The sequence below is a fragment of the Leptinotarsa decemlineata genome, unplaced genomic scaffold, assembly GCF_025532065.1.
Source record: "Leptinotarsa decemlineata unplaced genomic scaffold, Ldec_3_MD MMD2_tig00000035_RagTag_RagTag, whole genome shotgun sequence".
NCBI lineage: Eukaryota > Metazoa > Arthropoda > Insecta > Coleoptera > Chrysomelidae > Leptinotarsa > Leptinotarsa decemlineata.
In genome coordinates, this window is record NW_027412540.1 from 16,237,471 (window position 1) to 16,263,458 (window position 25,988).

At 36.1% G+C, this 25,988-nt stretch overlaps 1 protein-coding gene across 2 annotated transcripts in view; it reads right to left on the minus strand.

Annotated features, from left to right (window-relative positions):
* tei (irregular chiasm C-roughest protein teiresias) overlaps positions 1–25,988 on the minus strand; it is a 762,167-nt gene that overhangs the window by 178,295 nt on the left and 557,884 nt on the right. For both annotated transcript variants that reach the window (XM_074171966.1, XM_074171964.1), the window contains exons 5-6: positions 25,539–25,808; positions 11,153–11,263 (exon numbers count right to left, since the gene is read on the minus strand). In XM_074171966.1, coding sequence (XP_074028067.1) covers positions 11,153–11,263; positions 25,539–25,808 — 381 coding nt within the window. The remainder of the gene's footprint in view (positions 1–11,152; positions 11,264–25,538; positions 25,809–25,988) is intronic.

Consider the following 25,988-nt stretch of genomic DNA (forward strand, 5'->3'; position numbering starts at 1 on the left):
GAGATAAAAGAACAGATAAACTCTAGTTGAACTAGGTCTAGTTGAACTCTTTAAGAAATATTTGATGAATGGAACTGCAACTGAAGCGTCGGGGTTTGGAAAAACTTCAGCCCGCGTTGAGAGAAATACATTGACTGTTGCATCTCAAGTTCTCAGATATTCGATTGCAACGATAGGATGCAAAAGTAACAGCTTAGTTGTAGACGGATTTCCTAATAATCACCAATGCATTTTCATCGTCGATACTGGAGCAACGTGGTCAGTAATGAGAGTCGACATTTTCAACAGAAGCAGTTTGAAGTAGTTATCGATAGTATCTGTTCTGGAAACGGTCACTGGAGATACGGTCTATGGAGAAGCTGAAGTGAGACTTGGGCTTGTAAATTGTGAAATAGAAACCAAGGTATTAGTGACCAACATCGTCGACGAATTCATTTTAGGACTAGACATAACAATATATTATTTGTAGTTTTTCTGATATTCTGAAGGAATAACCACTATTGTTATCCTAGGTTAGGTTAGGTCTGAAGTGAGTGGGTCTATTCGACAACCTCTACCGCGACCCGCAAGGATTTATTGTGGCCCACACCTATTCATACTCGACCAAATAAACCCAGCTTCTTAACGAAGCCGATTAGTTTGTATGGTGAGTGGTCTTTCAGGTTAGATGGTAAGAGTACGGCTCAGCCGAACCCTAAAAACCCTACTCAGTCCCCAGCGGGGCAGACACAAAGTATATGCTCTGCTGTTTCGTAGTTAGTTATTTCATAGTTTCATAGTTAGTTATCCTTGGAATACAGGGTACCTTCGGTTAGCTGCATATTGGGAAATAACAGGAATCATATTTCAGAAATTGTCACATGTAGATTTTTAAATATGCTTCATCGAATGAAAATAAGGGTGTTTCTACAACACTGCCGGTTATACCAAAAATTGGTACTAGGTATTTGGCTTTCGAGTGATTTACCCATAAAATTCGAAAGTTTGATAGAATACATAAATAAGCTATTATTGATTATTCAAAATAGGTCATTACATCGTCTTGTGGAAGTAACATTTTTAAAATAGAACACCTTGTAATTGAGGATTTTTTCGAAATTCCGAGATGACTTCGACTTACTTTCATAGAACATTCCCTTCATCAAAAATCAACCGTTCACGAGATCAGTTTTTCTTGAAAAAATGAAACATGCGCATGTCCACCCCAAAACTACGAAATATTTATTTCGCACAGTTACAGAAAGTTCATCAGAGCTATTGATTTGTCATCAGGGTTTTTATTGAAGATGGGATTTCATATGACTGAATAATAAAATACTATTTTAAAATATGTTTTAATACATTTCCGTCAACTTCCAGGCATTTATTGACTTTCTCCATCAAATTTTTATTTATAGCACGATTGGTTTCATCTGCATCTAGGGTATTGGATACAATTTTCTATTCAGGGATGAGTACTTTATCGTTTAATACAATAGGTATGCTATGGAAACAAATTACTGTAGCTGTTGATTTATTGATGTTGTCATTTGTTTAAGTGTATTTCATGAAGTCTTATGGAAAATGTTCCATTTTGGTTATACGAACGAAAATTTTTTAACTTTGCTTATGATCTATGGTTAATGTAATCGAATCATCGACCGGGCATGCAGGTTATTTGCTAAGATGTATTGTGATTCGATTTGAGTTTTCCGAATACCTTTCGGCAAATAACCTGCATGGTCCGGTCGATAATTCGATTACATTCACCACAGATCATAATCAAATTGAAAAAATCTTCGGGACATTTAGTTCACGAGTTTATAAAATAATTGTGGCCTGTATAAAAGAAGATTTTTGAATATATGAGGCACATTGGATAACTTCATGAGTATGATGAAGAATTATTTCTTTGATGATGATATATTTGCACTGGAATAGTTTTGCAAAAATTGCATCTAGAAAATACAAATACAAATAAATATAAAACGAACCACGAAGCATCAGATGCTTGTATGTGATGAAAAACAAATGTAAGTTCCCAGGTCTTACCTTTTAATGTGTGATTCATAACACGGAAACATCGAAAATATCAAATGAAGTCTATGAATCTAATAAAGAGTATAAAATCTCAAATTTAATCAAAATATACATATAAATAAAATCTAATATTGAAAATGTAAATTATCGCTTTCGATTTCAACTTTGAACGTACCTTAATGATTACAAATTTCAATTTCAGTTTATTCACATACCATAATTCACAGAATTCACATGTTATAATTCATAAATGTTATGCATTTCGTCAGTTCGGACTTCCACTGTCTAATATGATAAAAAAATTGATTTGAAATCCCTGAAAGAATCTGTAAAAAATTAAAAAAGATTAGCTGAAAAAAAATATCAAGCAAAAAAAAACTGAAATTACCATGAAATAAAATACAAGCAACAACCAAAAAATAAAAAAATGAAACTATTAACACGAGATGGAGAATAAAAATTATTAACAAGTTCAATTTTTTTATTTTTTATTTTTTTAGTTTTTTTTTTTTGGTCGTTGCTTGTCTTTTATTTCACTGTAATTTCAGTTTTTTGCTTGATATAATTGTTATTTTTCAGCTGATCTCTTTTAATTTTCTACAGATTCTTTCAGGGATTTCAAATCAATTTATATCATATCAGATAATGAAATGTATTTGAAGTGATGTAAGTGTTTCATCAAGATTTAGTGGTAACAGATCAACTACATTAATATTGAGAAATAAAAACATAAATGAAAGGTAAAAAGAGATAAAATAAGAAAATAAAAAAACTAGGTGTTCATGATTATGCAGGAAAAGAAATGACGGCAAGAGAGGATGAAGTGTTTGATGAGGATTTGATTCTAATAAACGAGAAAGTGAAGAGGTGATATTTCAATGAGTGATGATTTGTTGAATATAATATATAAAATATATGGAATATAATATGGATGTTGGCTGAATAGAGTGTGTCAAAAATTCTTCGGTTGATGTGTATTTCAATGAAATAAAAGTAAATGAAACAAAACAATGTAATAATCATAATACGCAGTCAAATGTCCAAAAACGAAGTCTGAAATATTTGCATTTTGCGTTGAATTCAGTAACGGACACGTCACATGTCAAGAATGATAGTAATGAATAATGACCTTCTTTTCAAAACAAATATAATGGTAAAATGAATCTAATTATGTTTAAGGAGTACTCCGAAAACTTCTCCATTTTTTCTCTTGGTAAACTATTTATTTTTCTAGATCTAATAAAAGGATGTGTGTAGGTGAAACCTTGAATTGTCTAGATATAAGAAGCAGAGGAACTGCTTTGATTGATTTATCTCTATGAGGAAATGACCCTACAAATGAAGTTTCACCCCCTCAGAATACGCTTAACGTTTCCTCATTCACAAACACCTTTTCAATGAGAATACTGCAAGGTAATTTTTAAACTTCCATTCTACGAGCATAATTTATTTTCACTTCGTGAAAGGCATGCGAAACTATCAACCAACTGGAAAGAAAGTCGTTGAAAAGATGTGGTCTTTCACATTTCTTTCGTATGAACTTTTCGTATGTTCTGTAAAGTTGTTTCTCAGATTCTGTTCGACATATAACTTTCTGAATATCGAATAGGTTTCACCAACTTTCTTTAAATTCGTATAAATTTTATTTGTTATACCGACCCTGGTGGAGTAATACAGTAACTCAAAAGGATGGACCACAATGGGATGGAAATATGAAAAGATTTCCTCGATTTATATTCATCGGATGATGTAGAGATCGAGCGGAAGAGATTGATTAAATTGGCTGGGATCTTTTTTTCACGTTATGAGCCTAAATCTGCCTCTTATTGAAATTTATTTTCGCCTGTTTCACAACAAGTGTTCATCACTATTCTAACGTGGAGTGGATTGAGTTGAAACGATTAAAATGCTCAGCAGAAATGAATGATGAAAAATCATTGAAGAGGTCGGGAGAAACATATTTTGGTGGTTTTATCTGAATTCCTTAAAATTTTTAAGAATCTTGAAGAGAGCTGCTACTACAGTGTACAATCAATCATTGTTTTTGAAATTTAGAGAGCTGAAAGTTTTGTAGACTAACACACAGATGGCACTATTACTATATAATCCATATAATTTTCAGTTTACCCTAACCTTCAAAAGACACGTGTACAAATTTCACTGCTGTCGCATTGTTAGTTTGTAGTATAGAACAATTTGAGTAAAGCAACTTTGCACTAGGAAAATTAACCGTTGACACCGTACATAAGTAAACAGAAGTAAATTCACTCCCAGTTGGCCTCTTTGATGTTTCGGCTCAAGATTTTATTTTTTGCTGGCATGTGGCGAGGCAAGAGGGTGTAGGCTAAGAGCTTTTAGTTGTGCACCTCTGCACGAGGTTCGATCAAAAAATATATGACCATGATCTGACTTCATCATTGCTACGAGGAGTTCGCAATAAATGTCTCATTTGATTGTGAACTGAATTGATGAAAAATGGAACAAGATGGTGGAATAAATTTATATTTTATATTGTAAGATTATACAATTCAGGCCAAGTGTGATAATCTATTCTAAAGGTTTTCAGAATGATGAGTTTTTGATAAATTCTTACCCTTGTGGAAAGAGAAAATAAATAATCCAAAGAAAAATTATCACATGGGTGTGAAATGTTGATTTTTGAAAACATTGTTTTGATCTGATTGCCTATGCAATCAGTGGCACATAAATTGTTGAAATGATTAAGAAACTCTGTCTCTAAATGAATGATATATTGTAAAAATGAATCTGGGGGCATATATAAACTTCTAAACTGTTTGGCTACTGTATTACTATATGCCTTGAAATGACTATATACATTTGTTCCATTCACTGTGTTACTAACCGCCGTGACAAAATTTGAAACAGCCCAAGCTGTTGCCTTCTGGAGAGGCTAGAGTTCTATAATCATTTGTCTCTACTCTCAAAGGTTTATAGGGATTTTTGGAACTTCCACAAGAATCTTCATTATATTCATGTCTGCATCTGTAATATTAGATGGAATATCACCAGACAGTTAGTTCCTTCTGCCTGTGTGAAATACTGAATAGTAAATGTGTTTCTGAAAGCTCTGGTAATTTGAATAGGACTTGGGTTTCTGGCATTTCCACAAGTATTTCTAAGTTGACCAAAATAATTTTCCACAACGTCCTGATTTATATTCTTCGTCAATATGTAGAAATTTCCTTATTTGTAAGCTTTGTCCAAACTTGGAGCTTCCTCATCTAATTCAAGTTCCATCGCCAATGGTTCCATATCAGTTTCCTTATCGAAAGATTCCTCGATTATACAGATTTTTTATTCTTCTTCAAGTTCACCTTGACGTAGGGGTTTCAGTCCCCACTTGTATAAGCATTTCCTGATGTCGTGGGTATATCAACTGTTGAAAATATAATTTTTATCTTTAGTATAAATACTTTTCCTTAGAACCCTTCGGGTCATAAATGAAAATGTGGCTCTCGAAAATTCCTTGACCTTATAGATCTCAATAGTCATTAGCAATTACGGCAGGTACCCCAAACACTGTTCATATTTGGGGAGATTGTCTCATATAATAATGGAATTATAATCTCCTGTGACTGAATTGAAGGAATTTCCAAGGTCGTTATCGTTGTTCGATAACCGTTATTCTTACCTGAACGAATTGCACTATTCGTAAAGTTCAATTTCATCAAATTAAATTCATAATAAAAAGTTTGCATATTAATGACTCCACTATATATGGTTTATAACAATTTATTTTATGATTTTCGTTATATGTTCATAACTTCAATCTTACATAATAAATGATAGAAAAACATACCTTTCTTCGTCAATTTGAAATCGAAAAAAATGAATGCCGACATCACCCTGCAAATTACAGCAACCCACAGCTCGACACTTGCTCATTTGGAACTAGACACAAATTTTTCACAAATACAAAACCACCACTTACAACGACTCATTCTGTAATAATATTCCATGCCTCCATTTGGCTCGCTTGGTAAACGTCTCAGATTCAATCGGACCCAAATATGTCGGAGAGTGAACTTACTTGTGTTTACTTCTTTACGGTGCCGTTGAGAAGTGATTTGCTAGGTTTGAACGAGGTGAAATGAGTAGGGAAACAAAGGGGGTCGTTGGTAAGAGTTTCAGAGGGAGACTTTAGCGACTGGAAGAGAGAAACATGTGACGTAATCGATGCAGAGAAGGATGGAATGAGTATCGGAGAGAATAAAAGATAATAGCGTGGACTTGGGTTCTCTTGGGACTCCGCCTCACCCCTCAGGCCTTCGCCCCTGAGCCTCCTTATCGCGTACCAGTCACGTGGTCCTAGTGGTCATCGGCAGTCGAGGAAAATTGAATTAAAAAAGTTTACCGGAATGAAATTGAACCCAGGTCGTCGGGGTGGTAGACTATGCCCTTAGTGTCGACACTAACGTGGGATATTGGAAGTAACTGCGAATTGTTGATAGTGATGGCGGTTGTTTTGTCGGCTGTCATCTGCGATTTAGAGTGATGAATGAAAACAAAGAAGAATGCAATGAGTATCGGAGAGATTCAATGATAAAAGCACCGAGGTCGATCCACGTAATTGACGCCACAAAGAGGCTGTTACCCAAAAACATGAAAAAGTCCACAACATAATTTTGGATTACCGCAAAGTGAAGTTGATCGAAATAGCTGAGGCTCTAAAGATATCAAAGGAACGTGTTGGACATATCGTACATGGAAATTTGGGTATGCGAAAGCTCTGTTCAAAGGGTGTGCCGCGCGAACTGCACAACCATTGAAGCCATTCCACCATGAAAAACACAAATTTATGAATCGATTTGTAACAATGGATGAAGCATAGCTCTATCATTTCACGATCGTTCACAGTAGGCTGGCAAGGTTATAGTGTCAGTATTTTGGAATGCGCTTAGTATAATATTCATCGAAAAGGGAGAACCATTAACAGCGACTATAACGAAATGAGGAGGAAACGATCCTCTTCGATGAAGAGGTAATTGTTGAATCTAAGACCTATTTTGAGGCTTAAGACATTCCATTCATATGATTGGAAACTGTTTTTCAAAAGTTTCCATTCTGCTCAAAATATTATGAATGGATTTTTGAAGTTCAAGTTACAATGAAAGTATAATAATCAAACTCAGGAGATTACTCAAAACATTCAGTTATTCAATGGAGCTAGCACCACTGACGAGATTTATGACGGGTCAAAACAGCGCTGTCTGGTGTTGAGTCATAAATGGGTTCTGTTTGGGCTCTGATTCTCAAATTTCAGATGAAATTCTTCATGGAAATGACACACATCCTAACAAAAATAACAAATAAATTCTAACAAAAGTAATATCCATACTATATACGAACCCCAAACACATATGATTGGTAAAATAAGCTTTTTTCACTCTCGACAATAACACATCACATGTCGCTACTACAAACAGACACAATCAATCAGTGATTGGCGCATTAAGTTTTGTCGCGATCAAGTGTTCAGTTTCCGATTTGAATATTATGCTGTTATCTGTGCCCCTATCTTCAACCTCCACTTTCGAGGGATTCCTTGGCTAGATCGATCCAGAAACCACCATTCATATAAATTTCAGCACTTAACCTGTCTACCTCTTCACGTAGAACTTCGGTAGTTAGTATGCGTACACAAATTCGGTTAAATAGTTTCCTGTACTTCGCACATCCGGTAATAAACAGTGAAGAGGATTGATCGCTTAAATATAGATACCACAATAACTCATCCCTGACTCCCGGTAATATTATTAGCGGTAATTGTGATTGAAATTGCTTCGGAAGTGGATTTGGAAGTTCCGGTTGAGAAATCGGTAATCGAATTCTGTGCGAGTGATGAACTTGCTCCCATTCTGCTGATTCAGGTGGAGGTACGTTATCGGCGGATAATTCATATTCTATCCATTCCACATCAAATGTTAACTTATACCATTAACACTGAATAGGTATTTGATTGTGATCATCGGGATGAAATTATTCGTAAGGACCATTATTTGAAAGGAAATCTATTACGAAAGATGGAGGATCGGCCCAGAATATTCTTTGTTGAAATCTTCTCATCATGAAGTAAGATTCACCGGTGAGTGAAATTGTAAAGCAAATTAAAGCCATAGTTATAATAACATTTTGATATTTAGTTATGACAAACTTGAAGAACTTTGGGAATATATACCCAAAATATTTTCTATACTGTCTCTATCTCTGTAGGAGGATTCATATGATATTTTCGATTGATTTGCCGATTTTCGATATTATTTTTCATTCAATTGCTAGTTTTGAATCTTATAGGAAGCTGTGTGTGGATACGTTTTCTAATGCATAATCATTACAGTGGGTTACCAAATAATATATTCGAGGTTTACTAATCATGATTTCGTTTTAATTTCTGTAATAACAAATATTTTATTGTTGGTGACTACGGTTTTTTGCGGCATGAATCAATGTTTTCCTCATGACTGGTTTTTGATTCCAGTTGCTAATTGTTAGGGATATGTGCAAAACGTCACTGAGTACTACTGGAATCTCAGAAACAGTTTGCCATTTTGGTATCCAAATTGACACTCAACAAGTCAATTCACGTAACTACCAGAATTGTTGCTTTGTTGTTTTGGTGTCTCGTCCCTTCATTCACTTTTTTACAATATACTGATGCTTGGATTTTCGTAGTATTGAATCACACAGGCCAACAAAAAAAATGTTTTTGAAAACTCACTTCGATAGCTGATTTTTATAGATTTTTGTGTGCTGAATCCAAATCTGGTCTTAGTTTTTTTTGTATCACCTATAGTTTTTGAGAAATTGACTTTTTAATATAATTCAAAATATGTACGGTTTATGGTAAAATTATTGAAACAACTATGTTAAATCACTATCATGGTTTTTATTTACAGTAGGTTGCTTGACATAATGATACAGTGTTGTAATGTAGGTTTCACTAGTCAGATGGAATTTCTTTATACTTCCTTTCTCTTGTTTCTTTGAAGTTTCTTGTGTAGCTTTTCCTGTAATGAGTCGCTTGTTGAGCTTCACGGTGAAGTGACCAACAGTAGTCTCCCATCATGTAAACGTTTCAGCGGCCCTGGTAACGTTTTTCCATCAATTTAATATCTTGGTGAAAACGCTCACCCTGCTTCTCACTAACATCTCCCAAATTTTCCAGGAAGTAATCAAGATGACTGTTTGAAAAGTGGACTTTCAGGCTCATCAAACATCCCAGTTTCTTGAAATTCTTTAACATGATGGCTACAATGGTACGATATTCTGGGTCTTTTGCATTTCCTAAGAATTTTGTAACAACTTGCTTGAATGATACCCATGCTTCTTTCTCATGTATGGTCATTGTGGTTTCAAAGTTTACGTCGAACATCATTTTTCGAATGCCGGGTCCTACAAAGACGCCTTCTTTAAGTTCAGCCTCTGAAAGGTTTGTAAATTTCTGACAGAGATACTTGAAACGAGGTCCATCTTTAGGCAATGCCTTCACAAACTGTTTCATGTAGAGGTGGTAAGAGAATGTTTCTTGGATCTACAAGGTTTTTGCGGGAATGTTCTTCTCGCCGGATTTTAAAGACTCCCTCACAGGCCAGTTCTTTCTGCACCAATGTTGATCCCTTGCTCTACTATCCCATTCACACAAAAAACATGGAAATTTGGTAAAACCACCTTGCTGACCAAGAAGCATGCATGGTACTTTCGAGTCACCACATATCATCCAACCATGAGCCGAATAGCCAACAAGTATATTATCTTCAGCAGAGCAAAGTAATGGCTTTGTGATTATGGTAAATATAATTAAACGTAATGATAAAACGAAATATTCCGTGTATCCAGAACAACCAGAACACTTCATCAGGCAAAAAACCTGGCACACTTATTTCCGGCATCTTCATTTCAGGTGACAGTTTTTTTAAATACATTTTTTCCATAAACTGGAACGTTTGAGGGTATTAGTACCTTTATTGAACCCCAAAGATGGAAGAACTTTTCAAAAATATCACCGTAATATAAATTTCAAATCATTTAAAGGAACTATTTATTGCGGCGGTCAAATCGCCAAGAAGAATCCTGCACTGACACCTGTCGGATATAATCCAACGCCCTTCGTGGTATTAGCCAGAGGTGTAGTTGTTTTCTGATAGGAGTCAGTCCATTATCTTACAGTGTAGGGAGTTGAGACTGGCCTGAACGAATTGTTTTGTCAGATGATTTGATTTATAGCCTGGCTTCAAGTATGCCCACTGACTATATGTGAAATTGAATTAAATATAATAATACTATTTTCAAACTGATATTACTAGGAATATTATATTTGATTTTTTATTTGACAATATTAACCTTTGCTCATTGAAGGAGTTGTTTTTTCTCTAAATAACAAAATATCGATCACTGAATTAGACAATTATAGGGTATGGTCAGATTTTCAATCATTTGTAGAGCATGCGGTGCTCGCCCTTCGTCAGTTCGAGGTTTGTAGATTTGGACATATCATTATGGACGTAAAAAAATCAATTTTTCTCCAATAACCTCAGTGACCTATTTCTTTCGAAGAAAATGAAATATCCCTCTTCTCGATATGTAACGAACGCTTCAATAGCTTTCATGATTATATGATTATATGAAAAGTTATATGAATAGATCATTTAAAATTCATAACCAAACTACTGAGAACGGGTCAAAAGTACCAGATGAATTGAATATAGGATGGAAAATATAACTTTGGTCTAATTTACTCTAATATTTTTATTTGTTAACACTGGTTTCTGTTTATTGAACCATTCTCAAGTGAAGTCGAGTTACGACCGGTTTCTGTTCATGAAACCATTCTTAAGAAAAGTTGAGTTTACTTGAAAATGGTTCGATAAACCGAAACCGGTCATTAGAAAAAAATCTAAGTGGAAATTAGACCAAAGTTTTTTCTCTATGCTATATTCGAAATGAATTTCCACAAAATAAATAGGTCATCAATCGAACAAACTAGCTAAGTTAATGAATATTTCTTTGGAAATTATCATTGTGAATATAATAATAATAATAAAAGTTATTGAAGAATTTCCTAGATAAATATGACTACCAATCACTAACTTTCTACAAATGAGGAAAGTTTTACCTGGTGGGCAGGCGAGTTGAACGGCTCCTCCTAGCGAAACTTCTAACTGCTTTCCCGTCGAACTAAGTTCGCCAATGTCAAAGTCTGGCTCTTGTGTAACATCCGTGTCATCTACGGGGACAAAAAGAAAAACAATTATTGGCTACTTTCTGCCGTAAACGGGGTATTATCGGGTTTTGAGACTTTAATGGGATGTTGCATCCAGCGGAAAAAGTTTAACAAGTTCGCGAATTACTCCCGTAGGAAGACATGTACGAGGATAGACTATTTTTCATTTTCTGTTGGCGACAGTTTTCAAGACCTTTCGATAAGTTAGGCTGTTAGTTGTTTTCAACGGATTCATTGTTTGAATGGCATAACAGAATCTATAATTTATTGATATTACCAAATCAATTTAAACGAATAATTTAACTGAAATGGTAATGAATGAGGAAACGATTTTATTTTTGGATCTTTCTCTTTCTTTTCGAATTGCTGTAAAACAGCTTTTCCAAAATGTTTTTCAATTTGAACACTCGAAATAAAATGAAGTTATGACAGGTGTAACCAAGGGCTGTCTATATTTATAGAAACACCAAAACACATATGACCCAATATTAAGAAAGCTTCATTTTCACACATCCGATTTATGATGATTCGACGATATGAAACTTAACTGATTAATGCAAATACAAATTTTCAATTGGATGTACGAAAAAATGCTGTACATCTCATAATGATTATCTTTACAATTATACAAATATCATAACAGATGAAAAGACTGAAAATAAATGGAAGATTCGAATAAAACACATTGAATAGAAATAACAGTGACAATTATTATAAATATAAAATTTCACATGGAATAGAATTCGCAAACGAAACGCAAAAGAAGGTTTCCATATTCCTTGATGAGGATAAGTGCTTCCACTAATTTCACAAAAGTAATCAGAATGGAAGAAATGAGAAAAAATTGAAAATATTCAAAGATTTTGGAAATTCGAAATGCCTTTAAGGGTCCGTAGGCAATATTCTACCAATTTCTTTCTCCGCAATATTGACAGCCTTTGTATGATGGAATTGACTGATATTTGAAGAAAATAAATGAAACTTTATCGTGACTACTGAACAGTTTACAAAGCTGCAATGAGTGCTTCGCTATACGAAAACTAGCATAGGATAAATATAGTTTCAAAACCTAAAAAAACACACTTTCAAAGAACATCGAACTGAAAAGTTAGAAATATTTTTAAAATAAGCTTAAATATATATATATATATATATATATATATATATATATATATATATATATATATATATATATATATATATATAAATCAAAAATGAAACAATTCGTGAACATAACACTCCAAAAAATGGAGGGGGAAACCGCGGGCACGTGTTTCTGGCTATTGGCCTCATCAGCGCGGTGCAGCCAAGAGTAAAGATGGGCAACACATGTTTGCCGAAAGCAGGAAACAACACATACGCACGAATTGTTTCATTTTTGATTTGTATCATGCACACTCGATAAAATATCAATTTTTATATATGTATATATATATATATATATATATATATATATATATATATATATATATATATATATATATATATATACATATATATATATATGTCTATATATATATATATATATATATATATATATATATATATATATATATATATATGACATAAAATTATTTACCTATAATTCAAATAAGCTCAACCATGTTATCTGAATATATATGAATGTATAAATGAATATAATAATGTGGACAGATGAGCAATAAGGAGTTTCTATAAATTATTTTCTACAATTCTATGGATTTCATTTCTTGGGGTATTTTTTAATTCGTTTTTCAGTTCTCTTTTGAATGTGATCTTTGGCGATATTTGCTTTAGTTTTTGTGGAAGGGAGTTGAAACACTTCGGTCCGAAATACAGGTACGCTCTCTGCATGATATTCTTTTCAGGTTTGATAAGGAAAAAATTATTTGCGTTTCTATACCTGGTGTTGTGGTGGTGTTCTATCAATATACCAAGGCTCAAACAAAGGTATGCTTATACAAAAACACATGGCGACAATTTTTTTGTCATGAAAACGTTTGTCTTACTTTCTAAACTATTATTTCTGAAAGCATATTATTTCTCAAACAGTGGCGTACCCACAGTAAACCTTTCTTACGATGATAACATTTTGGGTGATAAAAAATAAAATTATCTTTAACAGAACTTGATCGATTCCCAATTTTAGTACATCGATGTAACTGGAATTGAATTCTCTTCAAAATGATGTATTACAAGTATAGTAGTTTAGATGAGGGGGTTGACAACACAATGACGATGTATTTGGTGAAAGTGTTTCCATCTCTCATGTCTTGACATAAATTAACCTCAATACCGGGGAAATCGAAGGAAGCTGTACTTGTGTTTTTCCAGATGACTATAATCCGCTGCGATTTGAATCCTATTCTAGTCACTTCTCAGAGTGAAATAAATCTTTGATTGAGTCTATTTGTATGAGAGTATTAATTGCTCTGAACATAACCATCCATACCATTTATATTCCGGATTATCACGTGAAGAGGAATTCTTTCATCTGCAATTATTTTGATATGAAGTGGCAGTACTCGAAACATTAGTATAATCTGTCATTTAGTGACAACAACAAACTCCAGCTGATGAATGGCTCAGATGTTGTCAACTGTCACCATATTTCTTCTCAGAATGTCCCTCTGCTGAGGGCACAATTCATTGCCGCCACATTTATCCCACGACATCGCCACGCGAAAAACGTGTTGGAAGCTCCCTCAACCGAACCGATGGGGAAAATCTGCGGAAAAACTACTTCTCTCCGAAACTAAATCAACTAGAAGTTTCATCTACCCCGCGCGTGCCCCCCTCATTCACCGCAGCCTCTATAAATAGTTGTGGTGAGTGGATTAGTTGGTGAAGTTTTCGTAAATGAGTTAGAGCGTCAGCAGCAGACATCGTTTGATTATAGCCGCGAACACGTTTTATAACTCCACCACAGGGTTGGATCTAAGTGCGATTTGATATCAGGGGCGGTATTTTCAAGTCGAGTGTCCCGTGGAAACTCATTTTAAATTGTTATTTTCATTTCGATGTATTTTGGCTCAATTCAATTTTTCAATGAACATTCCTAAAGACAACGTTACCTTTATTGAAATCAACATTATGTGGATAAAATCCATATCTGGAGATATTTGATACTGAGGAATCAATATCAAATATTGTGATATAGTCGGGCCTCCTCTATTACAGTCAATTACTTCAGTATTATACAAATGTTTATTTTCACAATCTCAACATTTTACATAAAGGCCAGAAGGTTGTGCACTGACTATGCAATCAATCATAGTTGACGTTATCTGAGTTGCTGACCTTTCAAAATCTGAGAAATTATTGAATATAGATCAAGAAAGAATCTGCTCAAATATAATTAAGGGCAGACTGAAAAGTTCATATCGAAAAGATACTGTGTGATACAAATCCACTTAGTGAGTAAGTGGGAATTGGCGAAGTTTCTACCGGTGAGAATTGGCGAAGGTTCAACAGGTGAGAAAATCATCGAAGTGCTTGAAAAGATGGTAGGCGGTTGGCGAGAGGAAGTATAGTGGGTGGGGCAGAATTTCGTTTCATTTTCGGACAGTGATTTGTGAAACGTGTGGACGGGTGTTGACCTCTTCTGTTGACCAGTGCCGGCTGTTGCTGACGCAATTTCTGGTACATTTCGTTTTTTTCCTCACAATAGGAATGTACTGTCATGCTTTGACCTGGTTGTATAATAAATAACACCAGTCGCCGACCACCATACACTAACCAAGGTCTTTTTTGGCGGGTTTTTGCCTTTGGAAAGTGCCTGGGAGGCTCAGCTGTATTCCTGAACGTCTCCTGTTGTCGTAGAGGATCCACTTTTCATCACTTGTGACGATCCGATCCAAAAAAGAATCGTTTTGGTTGTGCAGAAGCAACCTCAAAGCCTGACAATTTTTGTCGATCGTTCAAATCGTGGGGCACCCACTTTTCGACCTTTTCAATACGTTAATAAAATTTCAAAAATTAACATCAAAGTTTGCGTTCAATAACTCTATCATTGCCAAATGTCTGATTCATTATATAGTAATACGTTGAAAAGGGGCCAAAATTAAAATTTGGGAAAATTTTAGCTATCTATCGATCAGTATACACAACGACACAGTAGAATAAATATTTATTGAGATATAGAGCTCCAGAAACACATTAAAACTAACAGAACCCGCATCCCGCAAAGGTGTATTGTGGTGTATTCAACAACTGTTTGGTATCAAGCTTCTTGCCATCCAGGTTTTCTATGTATGTTTGGCAAAGCCTAAAGCGATGCCAATGACACGTTCTGGTCCAATGAAGTTACTTGCAGCACCCTCCTCTGCAAAGCAGTCAGCAGCCTCATTGCCTTCTAGTCAAGTATGGTCAGGAATCCAGACCAGAGACAATCTGTTGTTGAGTCTTTCTATCGAGGAAAGTCGTTTTTGGGAATTTATTACCAATTAAAACGTTGTTGCTCTGTAGGAGCCAAGAGCTTCCAATGCCGCTTGACTGTTCGAGAATATTTTTAATGACTTGTTTATGAGGTTGAATTCTTTCAGTCTCTCCGCACACAATTCAATAGCGTGCATTTCCGTTTGAAATACAGTCGCATAGGTTCCTAGTTCTCTGTCCTGGGTCTGCGACTGAAAATACCTGCACCAGAACCCAAAAGTGTTGTTGATCCATTTGTGAACCAACAACTATCTTCTCTTAATATTTCCTTCTCCCGAAGGATCCAGTCCTCTTTATTCGAAAACAGTACTTTATAAGGAAGTTCATAGTTGACAGTTGGAGGCATAAAATCAGATGTCATTCTCAGAATGTTGTGGTTTCAATTCGTTACTACAGATAAATCTGGTCAGGTTACCTTCAAACCAAAGTTGATCAATTATCCGATTTTTTGAAATGTTGGTTCAGATATTTTTTTCATTTCTTATATCTGAGTATGTAACTCTCTCATCTAATGAAGATTTTCTTGAAAACTTGTATCTGTCTGTCTGTTCTGTTTTTCCGTTAATTAGCCGTTGCCCCCATACGACGACAACTCTCAGAAGTTGAGAAACTTATGCGAGCTAAGGACTAACGAGGTCTTTCCTTTCAACGTGTGTTTCCTAACACGGTTGCAGAATCATCCCAGCTACAACCAGATAAATTATCTCGAGAAAATATCTGGTCAAGGCGGGAATCGAACCCACGGCCTTCCGATCGTGAGTAGGGCGCACTACCACCGCGGCCAATTCCACAACATCAACAATAGAATATGTGGATTGATCAGAAAAAATAGGTAGATTTGCAAAAATTTATATTCACCATTTTCTACCGAAATTCTATGCGGTAAAGATATTTTCACATATAATTCGTAATTCGGATGAATTTTTGAGGATCGAATTGAGTCACATGGCTATTCCATGTGATTTTTCTTGCACAAGTCTTAGGATGTTTCTATCTATGAAAATACATTTAGTTCAGTATTTTCATCGACAAAGCAATGTTTTCCTCTGGGCAAATACTTCACATGGGATTAAATCGTTTTTCGATTTTACTAATAATTTTTTATGCAATAGGGGGCAATTCAGGATACTTTTCATGAAACAAGTTAACAACATCCAGCTGAACGAAAAATTGAAGAAAAATAAATTACTTCTGTTTTTTTTCAGTTCCAAAATTCCCCTCTCCAGAGCTGAAAAAATAAATAATTAGAAAAAGTAGGTGTAGACTGACAATCCGTGTTGAAAACTAATTTATAGTTATTGCAGGGGTTAACCTATGAGTCAAGAGGTTGAATTATTTTCAGGTAGAAATAAATCAAATAGATTTGTTCAAAAATTCATGAAAAATATATTTCTGTCGGGGATTTTATTTTCCCTCGTTGGTTTCCATACTGGATGTACTTTTACTTCAGATTTCTGTGAGGAAGTGAACTGAACTACTTACTGTAGTTCTTTCAGTTTGGAAATGAAACTTTTCATTTCGTGCAGTGACAATCTTCTATTGTGGTTCGTTCATCTGTCATAGATAAATTTTATATATTTGTTTCAAATAGTATGCCTGCTCTATAGACCTCTGAAAAACAGAAATATCCTCATTCAGGGTGATTATTTATGAGTGTTCGATCTATTTCTATACTTCGAGACTATTTAAAAGTCACTTGGACACTTTTCCTCTTCTCTATCTCTCTGTCTCTCTCTTTTTTTTCTAATTCAGTACAACGTAGGAGATTTCCAAGATCATAAATCTTTATACTAAAAGGGATGAATGCGTCGTTGATTTATATGGAAGCAGTTTCTTCAAACTTCTTTTTGAACCAGTATCTTTCCTTACAGAAATTTGGAACTTTGGACCACTTGATGTTTTATTGGTGGGTTCAAATATGCTCCGCTATTTTCTTCGCAGGGCGATTTTCTTGAACTCCTTGATACGAAGTTTCACTTGATTTCACCGATAAAGAGCCCGCCGTACTGACAGTGTATCGGTAGTATGTAACATATAATCGTAGTTATCCTATACAAATGCTTCTTCTGCACATTATATTTACACTTTTCTTGACGCCAATTTCAAAAACCAAGTTGGTGTTTTTATTGTCATTTTTGAAATATTTATAGAACCATATTTTGTTGAATTCGATTCTTATTCTTCAATGGACTGGAATATATTTCAATAATCATACTTTTCCTGAAAAAGAAGCGGTGGAAAAAATTCGCATGCAACTATTTGTAGAGACGTGGAACGAAATGAATATTTCGAATTTCGACTTGAAATATTAATTTTCTCAATACATATGCATCTCTGATCGTCACGAACATTAAACTTATTTGATAGTTGGGTTTCATATTTTTTTGAAGCCAGAGGTTTCGATTCCACTTTACAGCAGTTTTCTGTCCAGGCTGAATAAACTTTCCCTAGACCAGTCCTGATCCGTTATTAGCATCACTCCACAATCAAGGATAGTTAATAGCAGCTTGCAGCGCTTGCTTTTTTGAAAGGCAGTCATTACGTGATAGGTGGAATTAGCCTAATTGATCATTCACTAACCTCGCAAAATACAAATGAGAGAGAAATGACGGAAGTTACAGAAGACAACTACATATGTTACACGATGCAATGCAAAGAGGATCCTTCAATATAGTAGTGAGTGTTGGATGAACATACTATGAAATACTTTTTATAAAAGGTGCTCTATTCACTGAACGAATCAGAATTATATGGGTTGTATATCATTTCACTCGTTTGTTTGTAAAGTTTTGCTGAAAAAACAAAATAATGATCACAGAGTATGAACTTAATGACCACGGAGTATGAACTTCCACGGCCGGAGATAACTGTCGAAGCTATTTTCTGGATTTTTTTCAGCTGTGGTTCGCATGTTTTTATGTCTCTACTATTGCGGTAGACATTATCAAAGGCCATGAGGTAACGGTTGAAATGCTCGACTCGTTTTGAACACAGAAACTCGCTGAGAACAACTCCAAATAAAACGATCATTGTTTACGACCGTACTTCCAGCGACTGATAAAGAGTTCTGACCACCCTAGGTTGATTATCAGGACACGCACCCGCCGGGTGTGTTAAGGTCGGCTTGAAAAGAAGTATATTGGTTTTGATTTTGTCAACTAGTGTGAAAATTTTAACATAGTTCATACTACATTGAAAGTTTTCAGATCGATCTGCAAACGAAACTAACGTTGTCCTTTCATCTGCAATACATTCAATCTAAGGCAACCGTGAAGGCAATACACTTTACGCAGTATACGACCAGAATCATGACAAGAGATTGCAAGTTACAAAGTAGAAAATCAAATCCATGTTGTGTTCGGCCGCATCTAGTGTGTGAAGTTGCTTCGACTTTGAGTATTTTTCAAATATTTACACTTCTGTTGTTATCTTTGGAAAAAGATGAGAGGCATCATATAAGTAAAACATTTTTGCAACTGATTAATGATTCATTTGAAAATTATAGTGAATAAGTAATTATTATTAGCTTATACTAGTCATTATTCGTGCTTTAGCGTTTGCAAATCTTTTCGCATTTTTTTCAAATAGAATAGTATGTACATTAGCGAGAGTGTTGCAAGTTTTTGCTGGAAAAGTGTGGGGCGCAAGCAATTTTTCACTCTTTTAAGGGCTGAAAAAGACCTTTCGCCACTGCAGTTGGTAACACTCACTGTCAAAAAATTTTTAAATGTTATCTCCACATTCAGGAACATACATGAAATAATAAAACTTTTTATTGACGGCACATTTAGTGTTAGTGTTTTGTCTCGCTCTAGTTGACACTATTTCAGCGCGCCCCCCTGATCCTTGCGCCTTAGGCTGCAGCCTAATTAGCATAAGGGTTAATCAGGCCGTGCGTACCCCTTGTTCTTCAAAAAGTAGTTGTTCCATAATATTTGCTGAACCTGAAATTAACAATACAATAACAGAAAAAAACTTGAACTGAAAAAAGCTGAAAACATTTACAATGCACTCTTTGACGTGGAATTTAATGGTTTGAAAAGCTTATTTTTTCGAATGAGATATCAATAGTGCTTGATGAAAAACTATTGTTTCAATGAGATATCCTGTAATTCCTGCATATTTCGATAGAGTTTAAAATTACCTTTCCAAAAAGGTAGCATATTTGATGTTTTGCTAGAGTCACCTTTGAAATACAGATCTTTCAGTTTTTTTTCGTGTAGACTTTGAAACGCACACTTTTATCAAGGAGGCTTTGGATCTTTCAACCTTCCCTAGAGGTCCATAGGCGTTAGGTACGGTGACCTGGCCGGCCAACGGTTGGGTCCTTGGTTGGCTATCTTAATTATTACCAAAATTTGCAGCCAAAAAATTGGTAACAAATGCAGTGTTGTGAGGCGAAGCCCCGTGTTGTTGAAAATACATTTTTCTAAGCTCTATTAGTGGCGGGTTGGCTGTCCTTGTTCATCTTTTACTGACTGAACGACTGTGCATGCTGTTTTTGGCGAGTGCACTGGCTATGGATGTGGGGGTTGAGCAAACCGGCCGGGCCATCGGATGCCTGCTTCCACGTAGCCCCGCTGGATACGGGAATGACAGAATCACTTGTGGTGCTGTTATTCCCTAACTGAATGGCATTCCATCGATGGCCTAATCCTAAGGTGTGTGTATCCGTGCCGAGAGGATTATTGACACTGAGCCTATCAGCTGTCTCTACGGAACCTTCGAGATACCTGGCGTCCTCTCGTCGTAGCATCGCCTTGTCACGGTAATGCTGGGCTCTGCCGTGATTGACCTTCTTTCCCTAGATACTCGTGGGACTTTTATAGACAGAGTAAACCTAAAAATTCTTTCTGACGCTGAGTCTATAGAGGAGATGGATGTCGAGCTCACGACTCCAACTGACCATCCTGTAAATTTAGATCGAGAGCGAGTCTACAGAGGAGATGGGTGTCGAGATTACGACTCCAACTGACCTTCCTGTAAATTTACTTCAGGAGCTTCTCAACTCCCCAACTCCTGATCCAATAACTGAACCTAGAAGAAAGGTTTGGTGGTGCAGCCAGGAAACGACCGAGTCGTCTCCTCAAAAGCGGGGTACCTTATAAAACCGCCTTGCACCAATTTGTTGAGCGGCGTACGCAAAATCTGTCTCAGGTGAAGGAACAGAGCCCCCATGAGCACGTTAACCAACGTTTGCGCTCAAGTGATGTTTCACCAAAACCAGACGCGAAAAAGGCCTGCACGTCAGGTGTAGCTGACATGCAAAAAACCTTATATGGGAAGGTTGTCGCAGGTATGAAGGTGGGAATCTTGCATCTTGACTATCCGACTACCTCATTAACTATGAAACAGCAGAGTATATACTTTGTGCCTGCTCCGCTGGGGACCGAATCAGATTTTTAGAGTTCGGCAGGGCCGAAGTTGTCCAAAGCGTAGTTGATCAAAGAGTGCATTTAAAAGTCTACATGACAAAATCTAAAAGATCTGTATTCCAAAGATGGCTCTAGAAAAACATCAAGTGTGCTACATTTTTGGAAAGGACATTTTGAATTCTATTGACATATACAGGAATATACAGGGTGTATTATTTATAAAAATAGTTTTTCATCGATAACTATTGAAGTTTTCGTACCACTGAATTATACGTAAAGAAGTGCTCTGGAAATGATTTCATAGAAACAAGAAATTTTTCATAGGAAAAAAGTTACAGAAACTTTTCGAAAATTCATATTTTCGAAAAACATGCTGTAACTCAGAAACGATGATAGATATCGATGTGGGGTTTTCACCATTAAGTTTGTCATAAAGTTTGACCCACAGACATAGCCACCAGTTTTCATATACCTAGTTTGAAAACATGAGTTTCCCTTTGATAATCAAATTTGACCTACTCTGTATAATATTTAAAACGGGATGAAGGGATAATATTGAAAATTATTGACCCATTTCGGTAATTTTGTTAAGGCTTTCGAAATGTCAGCTGATGAACTGATGACACAAGTGGAACTTCTCAGTATACCTCTTCAACAAGGTTCTCCGAGTGAGGGGTCAACTGCATCAAACTGAATTGTCACTAAGCAAGTCATTTGTGATAATGACTTGCTTAGTGATAATAAAGGTCAAATTGATGTTATATAAAGGAATTTCAACTAGAGCGTTCACCAACAGTGACTATTTGGATCATTTGTATGAATGATTCGAATCCAATATGACTTATGCACTCACTAGTCTATTTTTTGACTTTAACAGAGGGCTTATTATTTTTCGTACAATGGGTTTCTGTTCTCCTCTATATTTTTCAATGTGGAAAGTTTCGTATGGTACTAACCTTGAACATTCATTATCAGCATGTATTACTTGCAGATGACCTCAAACTGATAAATCAGTTGAAACATTGCAGTATAAGGTGATCTCCCAATCTCGAGAGATCATTGTTGTATACACACTAAGTGAACTTGGTGTTATAATAACGAATAAAAGTATTGAAATGCTGCAAAGCGTAATCCCTGAAGAGATGGAATGAAATCAAAGGATACAATCTTGGAAGGATCATCCTTGGCGACTCTGGGAAGCTGGCGCCGAATAAATATCTGGCAATGACCAGGAAAAATTTACGCTTAACAGTATGATTTCTGACTAGCCACTGTCAACTGAGGAAGCACCTCCACAATATGGGGCTAGTGGACACATCTCTATGCAGGATGTGTGAACAGGAAGATGAAACTGTTAGACATGTCCTATCTGAATGTTCGGAGTTATCGTCAATACGAGAGTGTATGATCGGCGAGTTTTGGCCTACACCTGCCCATAAAAAGAAGATGTCTCCTAGTGTCCACCTTCCTGAAGAGGACAGGATGGACGATGATGGATGATGAGTGCAGTTGGCCTACATTCACCCTCCTTACTCTACAGATACAGATACAGAGATGGTGCAAAGTGTGTGCATCCATTGCCGATATAGCCTAAGTGTAGTTATTTGTTCATTTAATGACACATCTCTGAAAGTTTGTGGAGAAGAAGGTGTTTTTGAGTATAAACTTACCCTTTTCCACACATGAATAAATCAAGTTTTGAAAATTTGGCGTTTTTGATCCGTAACTGAAAATCAATCACTCAATAAGCCTGCATTTGAAATTCTTCATTTATTTTGGTTAGCTTGAAATTATTGTACAATATTATCCGTTACTGTGAAATTCAATATACAGGGTGAGTCAAGATTCTCTCGGTCTATTGCTTTAAGATGAGTCAATATTTCGAACTGTTAATTTTTTTCATAAGAAGGTATATTGGAACAATTTTTGAAAATTATTTATTTTGCCCTACACTCATATTTTGCCAAGTTAGTCAGAAAAAATCCTATTTTGCAGGTCGAGACGATTATGAACATCATATGCATTTTGAGTTCTGACAGATACCTATGTGAAGGTTCGAGCAGTGCTTTCTAATTATTCAAATATGTTTCACCCAGATGGAATATTCCAACATCTTTAAATTGAAGGAGGTATATTTTTTGGGGAAAGAATGGTTTGGGCTTCCTACTTCTCTTACCGGACTACTTTCAGACTCTTTCCCAGTATGATATTCGATGGAATAAGTACAAATTTCTTTTTAATTCACACCATATAATATCTACGCGGAACAGCTTACGAATTGTTCTCCTCCTAACTCACCAACAGATACCAGACAATGCAATACCAGAATTCTCAATCAGTGTTGCGAATCATCAAACATGGGGTGCCCCAAAGGTCTGTCTTAGGTCCTCTCCTATTGATTTTATATATTAATGAACTACCGCAAAACTTGTCACCGTCATCATGCAAGATGTTTGCAGATGATGTAACTGTATACGAATCACATGTTGATAAGCAAATATTTTCAAATTCAGTGGAATTGGCGGAGCGTAGAGCGGAAGAATGGTTTCTAAAAATTAAATTGAAACAAAACGCTAATAACCCTTGGAGCATTTTTTGAAATGGAACTACTGTCATGTTGACCAACTATACTCTAAACTTTCTAAACAACTATATCTCCTAAGACAACTGAAAAAAGTAACCAGTTTCGAAGCATTGAGAATATCTAACTTTGCCCTATTCCATTCACACATTACTCATGGTATACGACTATAGGGAAACTCTAGTCTCTCACTTGAAGTTCTCCTAATACAGCAAAAGGCCATACGGATATTAGTTGGTGATGGAAATAATGAATCTTGTAGAAACTACTTTACCGAATTCAAAATTATGTCACTATATTCAGCGTATATTTGTTATTGCCTGTTACAGATCCACAAGAACATCGGTATCTACCAAATTCACTATATTCAGCGTATATTTTTATTGCCTGTTACAGATCCACAAGAACATCGGTATCTACCAAACTCACTCCGATACGCATAATTATGATACAAGAAATAAAAATCAGTTGATCAATCCGCGATACCGACTCACTACCTCGACCAAAAATTTGCTCGACTTCAACATCTTCAATTAACTTCCCGCCCACATTTAAAATTAGAGCAAAAACATGTTCAAGAGAATAATTATAGTTTTTCAATAACAACGCATTCTATTCTCTCGATGAATTCAAGAACTGCCAACTAAATTATATAAATAATGAGTTGACATGTGAGTGATCATCCCGCTATGACTTCTATTCTCTTAACCTGCTGTGATATCTTCCTCCAAGGTCCAATTGTTATTTTAACTCATCTATTACATATTTATGTATATGTGGATATATATGTTTATATGTATGTATATGTGTATCTGCATCTGTAGAGTAGGGAGGGTGAGTGTAAGCCAACGCAGTTAGGCCACATGTGACCCATTGTACATCCTCCCGAGGAGTTGTCCTCCTAGGTCATCGTCCATCCTGTCCTTTCCAGGAAGGTGGACAGGTGGCTGGAAGACATCTCCTCTATTTCGGCAGGTGTAGGCCAAGACTCGCCGAACACACACAGGACATGCCTGACAGTCTCATCTTCCTGTTCACACATCCTGCATAGAGGTGTGTCCACTAGCCCCATATTATGAAGGTGTTTCCTCAGTTGACAGTGGCCAGTCAGAAATCCTACTGTAAGGCGTAGATTTTTCCTGGTCATCGCCAGATATTTCTTCGGCGCCAGCTTCTCAGGGTCGCCCAAGGTGATCCTGGCAAGATTACATCCTTTGATTTCATCCCATCTCTTAAAGGATTGAGCATTGGTGTAACATTTGACTAGTTTCGCAATTCTCGAAGTCATCAGGTCGTGGGTGCCACTGGGTCCTAAAATTCTTAGTCCAACCGCTTCCTTGGCTAAAGAGTCGGCAATGCGATCACCTTTACTCTTATCGTGCCCTTTAACCCACCTCAGGATAATGTTATTATCTACCGAGGCTTTGGCTAAATCTTGGTGGCACTCTAGTACTAGCTCTGAGGTAACATGCTGTCTGTTCAAGGCCAATAGTGCTTGTCTGCTATCAGTGCAGATTGTTATGTTTTTGCCAGACATTTCTTTCTTGGTTATTTCTTTTGTGGCGATAGAGATACCAGCCAGTTCTGTTTGGACCACGCTGGTATTTCTTCCCATTCCCCACTTAATCCTTAGGCTTAGTGACCTGGAATACACTCCACATCCTGAGCCTTCTTTGGTTTTTGAGCCGTCTGTATAAATCCGTATTGCATTTGTAGCATCTGACTCTGTGTTCTGCTTAATTTTTATTTTGTAGGGTTTATTAAACATAAACTTGGGTTCAATGTATATGTGTATATATTTATATATGTATATATATATATATATATTTTTCCTATTGTGTATTATGTACGACTTGCTACAAATGTGTATACATAATGTGGTCAAATAAAATAAAAAAATACTCACATCTGACATTGAGGAAGTATCCGATGCTGGAAAATCTCCCCAGCCTGTGCCTGGCTATGCATTTGTACCATCCGCTGTGCTCGCGCCGGATTTCAGTGAAATTCAGGTAACCGTCCGGGCTCTGTTGGACAGGAGGACTTGTGTCGTCCTTCTGCCAGACGGGAAGGGCCTTCGGGTTGGCGTCGACGTCGCACTTCAGAGAGACCGGCATTCCCTCACGAATGGGAAAACCAAAGCCCGGTTCGCGAGATATGGCGAAAGAAGGGGTGTCTGAAATAATAATAATATGATAATATATGAATTTATTCAATTTTCAGTACGAGGATCAATCAATAACAATTTGAACAAATTCAGGAAACCCACAAAGGATACCCTTTGCGTGGGTAATACTGTTTTATTCACATTATAAATCAGAACAGTGAGGGTAAAATGGATTTGATAATTGAAAAT